This window comes from Panulirus ornatus, unplaced genomic scaffold (assembly GCF_036320965.1).
Source record: "Panulirus ornatus isolate Po-2019 unplaced genomic scaffold, ASM3632096v1 CTG_2554_pilon, whole genome shotgun sequence".
Classification (NCBI taxonomy): domain Eukaryota; kingdom Metazoa; phylum Arthropoda; class Malacostraca; order Decapoda; family Palinuridae; genus Panulirus; species Panulirus ornatus.
In genome coordinates this window covers 17,501-26,520 of record NW_027264352.1, presented here as the reverse complement: position 1 = coordinate 26,520, position 9,020 = coordinate 17,501, and the positions used below count along the sequence as shown (strand labels likewise).

At 42.8% G+C, this 9,020-nt stretch overlaps 1 protein-coding gene across 1 annotated transcript in view; it reads left to right on the top strand.

The window, feature by feature from the left end:
• Window positions 1-8,638: 8,638 nt before the first annotated feature.
• LOC139748440 (prolyl 4-hydroxylase subunit alpha-1-like) overlaps window positions 8,639-9,020 on the top strand; it is a gene marked incomplete at both ends in the record, with an annotated part of 14,004 nt that continues 13,622 nt past the window's right edge. Inside the window, one exon of the mRNA XM_071661538.1 lies at window positions 8,639-8,809. Within this exon, the coding sequence (XP_071517639.1) occupies window positions 8,639-8,809 (171 nt within the window). The remainder of the gene's footprint in view (window positions 8,810-9,020) is intronic.

Sequence of the window (9,020 nt, the reverse complement as noted above, 5' to 3'; positions counted from 1 at the left end):
CCATGTGTTGTGGCCCACCACCATTGCTAGGATGGCTGGACCATGTGTTGTGGCCCACCACCATTGCTAGGATGGCTGGACCATGTGTTGTGGCCCACCACCATTGCTAGGATGGCTGGACCATGTGTTGTGGCCCACCACCATTGCTAGGATGGCTGGACCATGTGTTGTGGCCCACCACCATTGCTAGGATGGCTGGACCATGTGTTGTGGCCCACCACCATTGCTAGGATGGCTGGACCATGTGTTGTGGCCCACCACCTTGTGCTGAGTGGCTGGACCATGTGTTGTGGCCCACCACCATTGCTAGGATGGCTGGACCATGTGTTGTGGCCCACCACCATTGCTAGGATGGCTGGACCATGTGTTGTGGCCCACCACCATTGCTAGGATGGCTGGACCATGTGTTGTGGCCCACCACCATTGCTAGGATGGCTGGACCATGTGTTGTGGCCCACCACCATTGCTAGGATGGCTGGACCATGTGTTGTGGTCCACCACCATTGCTAGGATGGCTGGACCATGTGTTGTGGCCCACCACCATTGCTAGGATGGCTGGACCATGTGTTGTGGCCCACCACCATTGCTAGGATGGCTGGACCATGTGTTGTGGTCCACCACCATTGCTAGGATGGCTGGACCATGTGTTGTGGCCCACCACCATTGCTAGGATGGCTGGACCATGTGTTGTGGCCCATCACCATTGTTACGATGGCTGGGCCATGTGTTGTGGCCCACTATCATGGCCTATGGGACCGGGCCATGCTTTGTGATCCACCACCATGGCCTGGGTGGCTGGACCATGTGCTGTGGCCCACCATCCAGGTCATGATGGCTGAGTTGTGTTTTGGCCCACCATCCAGGCCTCGGGGATTAAGCCATGTCTTGTGGCTCACATCTCGGCCTGGGGGAACTTGGGCGAGTGTTATGGATTACTTATTCCTTGACAGGGATGCAGACGAGAGGTTGCTGGATGTGAACATGTTGAGAGACGCAGCAAGTGAAGTGTCCCATCAAATTTGGGAGAAAATGACGTGTAAAGAAAGTGGTGACAGGGAGTAGGTTGGAAGTGGCCTGTGTAGAGATATGACGGGACAAAATAGTCTGGGTGATGGATGAAGGTGGGTGGGTAGAATTCAATCGAAGGTAGTGAGAAAGTAGTGGTCACCGTTTAGGTATGAAGTGCTTAAGTAAGCGGAGAAAATTGTGATATACAGTATGAGGAAGGGTAGTAAGTGCTGGGGTAAGGAAGCTAAATCTGTATTGAACTAGAAAAGGAAGGCATAAGGATGATATCTGCAAGGAAGGTGTGCGTGTGATTGGGAGGAGTACAAATAAAAGCAGCACGAGTTCAAGAAAAAGATATGAAAAAGACGGCTGATAGATGGGATGAAAGTTTCGTTGGAATTCAAAAAGTAGACATTGTGTCAGGAGGTGAATAGAAGTCATAAAGCAGATGATCATATGGTGGCGGTTGTGAGAAGTGCGGATGCGCGCATTGTAACTGACAAAGATGTGAAAAGAAATGGAATGAATATGCGTAAATGCTGTCGGAGGAGTTAGGTGATAGGGAGGTGGATTAGACTTGTATGGGGTCAGGAGACAAGCAAAATGAGAGACTTTTGGCTAATTAGGTGGCGAGGTGTTAGTGAAGGCCTCACTCAAGATGAAATAAAGGAAAACTTCAGGGAGTTGATGAGACTACGGTTGACAAAAGAGGAGGTAACAGTATTGATGAATGGCTCAGCTGGGCTGTTTAACGTATAGTTCAAGGTGAGGTCAGGTGTTTGCTTTGAAGAATTTGTGTGAGAAATATTTGGAAAACAGATGAACTTGTATGTGGCATTTATGGATCTGGAGAAGGCATAAGATAGAGTTGATAGGATGCTTTGTGGAAGGTCTTAAGAGTATATGGCGTTGGAGGTAAGCTGCTGGAAGCATTGAGAATTTTACATCAAGTATGTAAGGCATGTGTACGAGTAGGAAGAGAGAAGAGTGATTGGTTACCAGTGAAGATCGGTCTACGGCAGGGGTGCGTGATGTCTCCATGCTTGTTGTTTTGTTTATGGATACGGTGGTGAAGGAGGTAAATGCAAGTCATGGAGAGAGGGGCAAGTATGCAGTTTGTTGTGGAAGAGAGAGCTTGGGAACTGGGTCGGTTGTAGTTCGCTGATTTTACAGCACTGGTGGTTGATTCGATTAAGAAACTGCAGAAGTTGGTGACTGAGTTTGGGATAGTGTGTGAAAGGAGGAAGTTGAAAATGAATGTGAATAAGAGCAATGTTAATAGGGACAGTAGGGTTGAGGGACAAGTTATTTGGGATGTAATTTTGAATGGAGAAAAATTGGAGGAAGTGGAGTGTTTTCGACATCTGGGAGTGAAATTGGTAGCTAATGAAACTATGAAAGCGGAAGTGAGTTACAGGGTGGGGGAGGGGGCGAAGGTTCGGGGAGCGATGAAGAATGTGTGGAAAAAAGAACGTTATCTCGGAGAGCAAAAATGGGTATGTTTGAAGGAATAGTAGGTTCCAACAATGTTATACGGTTGCGAGACATGGGCTATAGACCGGGTTGTCCGGAGGAGGGTGGATGTGTTGGAAATGAAATGTTTGAGGACAATGTGTGGTGTGAGGTGGTTTGATCGAGTATGTGAGGTGGTTTGATCGAGTAAGTAATGTAAGGGTAAGAGAGATGTGTGGTAATAAAAAGAGAGTGGTTGCGAGAGCAGAAGATGGTGTGTTGAAATGGTTTGGTCGCATGGAGAGAATGAGTGAGGAAAGATTGACAAAGAGGATATATGTGTCAGAGGTGGAGGGAAGGAGAAGTGGGAGACCAAATTGGAGGTGGAAGGGATGGAGTGAAAAAGATTTTGAGTGATCGGGGCCTGAACATGCAGGAGGATGAAAAGCGTACAAGGAATAGAGTAAATCTGGAACGATGTGGTATACCGGGGTCGACGTGCTGTCAGTGGACAGAGCCACGGTATGAGAAACGTCGTGGGTAAACTATGGAAAGTTTTGTGGGGCCTGGAATTGGAAAGGGAGCTGTGGTTTCGGTGCATTACACATGACAGCTAGAGAATGAGTGTGAACGGATGTGGCCTCTCTTCGTCTGTTTCCTGGCTCTACCTTGCTGACGCAGGGGACGGCGATCGGATGTGGGGAGAAGAGAATATATGTTATCCTTTTTCTTTCCCTTCATGTATTTGTGCGGGGTGGCGTTGGGAATGGATAAAGGGGAGCAAATATATATATATATATATATATATATATATATATATATATATATATATATATATATATATATATATATATATATATATATATATATATATATATATATGTATATATATATATATATATATATATATATATATATATATATATATATATATATATATATATATATATATATATATATATATATATATATATATATATATATATATATATATATATATATATATATATATATATATATATATATATATATATATATATATATATATGATTTGGTAAACAGAGAAGAGGTAGTAAAATAGTAAAAGCTTTGCGGAAGATGAAAGCCGGCAAGGCAGCAGGTTTGGATGGCATTGCAGTGGAATCTATCAAAAAAGGGTGTGACTGTATTGTTGACTGGTTGGTAAGGTTATTTAATGTATGTATGACTCATGGTGAAGTGCCTGAGGATTGGCGGAATACGTGCATAGTGCCATTGTACAAAGGCAAAGGGGATAAGAGTGAGTGCTCAAATTACAGAGGTATAAGTTTGTTGAGTTTTCCTGGTAAATTATATGGGAGGGTATTGATTGAGAGGGTGAAGGCATGTACAGAGCATCAGATTGTGGAAGAGCAGTGTGGTTTCAGAAGTGGTAGAGGATGTGTGGATCAGGTGTTTGCTTTGAAGAATGTATGTGAGAAATACTTAGAAAAGCAAATGGATTTGTATGTAGCTTTTATGGATCTGGAGAAGGCATATGATAGAGTTGATAGAGATGCTCTGTGGAAGGTATTAAGAATATATGGTGTGGGAGGCAAGTTGTTAGAAGCAGTGAAGAGTTTTTATCGAGGATGTAAGGCAAGTGTACGTGTAGGAAGAGAGGAAAGTGATTGGTTCTTAGCGAATGTAGGTTTGCGGCAGGGGTGTGATGTCTCCATGGTTGTTTAATTTGTTTGTGGATGGGGTTGTTAGGGAGGTGAATGCAAGAGTTTTGGAAAGAGGGGCAAGTATGCAGTCTGTTGTGGATGAGAGAGCTTGGGAAGTGAGTCAGTTGTTGTTCGCTGATGATACAGCGCTGGTGGCTGATTCATGTGAGAAACTGCAGAAGCTGGTGACTGATTTTGGTAAAGTGTGTGAAAGAAGAAAGTTCAGAGTAAATGTGAATAAGAGCAAGGTTATTAGGTACAGTAGGGTTGAGGGTCAAGTCAATTGGGAGGTAAGTTTGAATGGAGAAAAACTGGAGGAAGTAAAGTGTTTTAGATATCTGGGAGTGGATCTGGCAGCGGATGGAACCATGGAAGCGGAAGTGAATCATAGGGTGGGGGAGGGGGCGAAAATCCTGCGAGCCTTGAAGAATATGTGGAAGTCGAGAACATTATCTCGGAAAGCAGAAATGGGTATGTTTGAAGGAATAGTGGTTCCAACAATGTTGTATGGTTGCGAGGCGTGGGCTATGGATAGAGTTGTGCATAGAAGGGTGGATGTGCTGGAAATGAGATGTTTGAGGACAATATGTGGTGTGAGGTGGTTTGATCGAGTAGGTAATGATAGGGTAAGAGAGATGTGTGGAAATAAAAAGAGTGTGGTTGAGAGAGCAGAACTTTCTTCTTTCACACACTCTACCAAACTCAGTTACCAGCTTCTGCAGTTTGTCACATGAATAAGCCACCAGCGCTGTATCATCAGCGAACAACAACTGACTCACTTCCCAAGCTCTCTCATCCACAACAGACTGCATACTTGCCCCTCTTTCCAAAACTCTTGCATTCACCTCCCTAACAACCCCATCCACAAACAAATTAATCAGCCATGGAGACATCACACACCCCTGCCGCAAACCAACATTCACTGAGAACCAATCACTTTCCTCTCTTCCTACACGTACACATGCCTTACATCCTCGATAAAAACTTTTCACTGCTTCTAACAACTTGCCTCCCACACCATACATTCTTAAAACCTTCCACAGAGCATCGCTATCAACTCTATCATATGCCTTCTCCAGATCCATAAATGCTACATACAAATCCATTTGCTTTTCTAAGTATTTCTCACATACATTCTTCAAAGCAAACACCTGATCCACACATCCTCTACCACTTCTGAAACCACACTGCTCTTCCCCAATCTGATGCTCTGTACATGCCTTCACCCTCTTAATCAATACCCTCCCATATAATTTACCAGGAATACTCAACAAACTTATACCTCTGTAATTTGAGCGCTCACTCTTATCCCCTTTGCCTTTGTGCAATGGCACTATGCAAGCATTCCGCCAATCCTCAGGCACCTCACCATGAATCATACATACATTAAATAACCTTACCAACCAGTCAACAATACAGTCACCCTCTTTTTTAATAAATTCCACTGCAATACCATCCAAACCTGCTGCCTTACCGGCTTTCATCTTCCGTAAAGCTTTTACTACCTCTTCTCTGTTTACCAAATCATTTTCCCTAACCCTCTCACTTTGCACACCACCTTGATCAAAACACCCTATATCTGCCACTCTATCATCAAACACATTCAACAAACCTTCAAAATGCTCAATCCATCTCCTTCTCACATCACCACTACTTGTTATCACCTCCCCATTAGCCCCCTTCACTGAAGTTCCCATTTGCTCCCTTGTCTTACGCACTTTATTTACCTCCTTCCAGAACATCTTTTTATTCTCCCTGAAATTTTATGATACTCTCTCACCCCAACTCTCATTTGCCCTCTTTTTCACCTCTTGCACCTTTCTCTTGACCTCCTGCCTCTTTCTTTTATACCTCTCCCACTCATTTGCATTTTTTTCCCTGCAAAAATCGTCCAAATGCCACTCTCTTCTCTTTCACTAATAATCTTACTTCTTCATCCCACCACTCACTACCTTTTCTAATCAACCCACCTCCCACGCTTCTAAGGACACAAGCATCCCTTGCGCAAGCCATCACTGCTTCCCTAAATACATCCCATTCCTCCCCCACTCCCCTTACCTCCTTTGTTCTCACCTTTTTCCATTCTGTACTCAGTCTCTCCTGGTACTTCCTCACACAAGTCTCCTTCCCAGGCTCACTTACTCTCACCACTCTCTTCACCCCAACATTCTCTCTTCTTTTCTGAAAACCCCCACAAATTTTCACCTTCGCCTCCACAAGATAATGATCAGACATCCCTCCAGTTGCACCTCTCAGCACATTAACATACAAAAGTCTCTCTTTCGTGCGTCTATCAATTAACACGTAATCCAGTAACGCTCTCTGGCCATCTCTCCTACTTACATACGTATACTTATGTATATCTCGCTTTTTAAACCAGGTATTCCCAATCACCAGTCCTTTCTCAGCACATAAATCTACAAGCTCTTCACCATTTCCATTTACTACACTGAACACTCCATGTATACCAATTATTCCCTCAACTGCCACATTACTCACCTTTGCATTCAAATCACCCATCACTATAACCCGGTCTTTTGCATCAAAACCACTAACACACTCATTCAGCTGCTCCCAAAACACTTGCCTCTCATGATCTTTCTTCTCATGCCCAGGTGCATATGCACCAATAATCACCCATCTCTCTCCATCAACTTTCAGTTTTACCCATATCAATCTAGAATTTACTTTCTTACACTCTATCACATACTCCCACAACTCCTGATTCAGGAGTACTGCTACTCCTTCCCTTACTCTTGTCCTCTCACTAACCCCTGACTTTACTCTCAAGACATTCCCAAATCACTCTTCCCCTTTACCCTTGAGCTTCGTTTCACTCAGAGCCAAAACATCCAGGCTTCTTTCCTCAAACATACTACCTATCTCTCCTTTTTACTCATCTTGGTTACATCCACACACATTTAGACACCCCAATCTGTGCCTTCGAGGAGGATGAGCACTCCTCGCGTGACTCCTTCTTCTGTTTCCCCTTTTAGAAAGTTAAAATACAAGGAGGGAGGGTTTCTGGCCCCCTGCTCCCGTCCCCTTTAGTCGCCTTCTACGACACGTGAGGAATGCGTGAGAAGTATTCTTTCTCCCCTATTCCTTAGGGACATATATATATATATATATATATATATATATATATATATATATATATATATATATATATATATATATATATATATATATATATATATATATTTATATATATATATATATATAAATATATATATATATATATATATATATATATATATAAATATATATATATATATATATATATATATATAAAAGGGGAGGGAGCGGGGGGCTGGAAATCCTCCCCTCTCTTTTTTTTTTTTTTAATTTTCCAAAAGAAGGAACAGAGAATTGGGCCAGGTGAGGGTATTCCCTCAAGGCCCAGTCCTCTGTTCTTAACGCTACCTCGCTAATGCGGGAAATGGCGAATAGTTTGAAAGAAAAGAAAGAAATATATATATATATATATATATATATATATATATATATATATATATATATATATATATATATATATTTTTTTTTTTTTTTTTGTCGCTGTCTCCCGCGTTTGCGAGGTAGCGCAAGGAAACAGACAAAAGAAGTGGCCCAACCCACCCCCATACACATGTATATACATACGTCCACACACGCAAATATACATACCTACACAGCCTTCCAAGGTTTACCCCAGACGCTTCACATGCCCTGATTCAATCCACTGACAGCACGTCAACCCCGGTATACCACATCGATCCAATTCACTCTATTCCTTGCCCTCCTTTCACCCTCCTGCATGTTCAGGCCCCGATCACACAAAATCTTTTTCACTCCATCTTTCCACATCCAATTTGGTCTCCCACTTCTCCTCGTTTCCTCCACCTCCGACACATATATCCTCTTGGTCAATCTTTCCTTACTCATTCTCTCCATGTGCCCAAACCATTTCATATATATATATATATATATATATATATATATATATATATATATATATATATATATATATATATATATATATATACATATATATATATATATACATATATATATATATATATATATACGTCTATGTGCGTATATGTATGTATGTATGTGTGTTTTCTCTGTTTCTTGTTGCTACCTCGCTAACGCGGGAAATTGCCATTAATTGTAGAAAGGAAAAAAAAAATCATACATGTTTTCTATTTCCCGCATAAGCGAGGTAGCGTCCAGAACAGATGACTGAGCCTTATAGTGGTAAAGATCCTCATCTGGTGAGTAATACAGGAGGGGAGGATTTCCAGTTCCGCGCTTCCGCTCTTCTTAATCTCTTTCAAGACTAGACGAGAGATGCGTGGGCTGTCGTTTTCCCTCCTTATCCCCAGGGATAACATAGATAGTTTAGTTTTATCTCTTACATTTCATACTTTAATCTTTCATGATAACTTATCTCTGACGACTGATGGCACTTCGTTGGTGGACTAACTCTCTCTTACTCTTTTCTCTTCCAGAGTTGATGAGGCGGGTGGAAGCCTTGCTGGATGCTGAGGATGAGGTGGACCTGCCTGGGGAGGAGGACATGCGTGGCGTGGCCTTCGCCTTAGCGCGTCTCCAGCGGACGTATCTCATCCCCATCGGCAGTATAATGCAAGGTCGCCTGGCTGACGTGCCCTCTAGCGTCCGTAAGTGGGATCACACACACACACACACACACACACACACACACACACACACACACACACACACACACACACACACACACACTCGAAGGCCGAATGTTTTGCCTCAAACTTGGCTTGGAGGACCATTTTCTTGGACAGTGTCACTAAATGTGGTGGAGCGATCTGACCATTACTGACTGAAAGCGGCACCAGTCGGTTTGGTCGAGTAAGC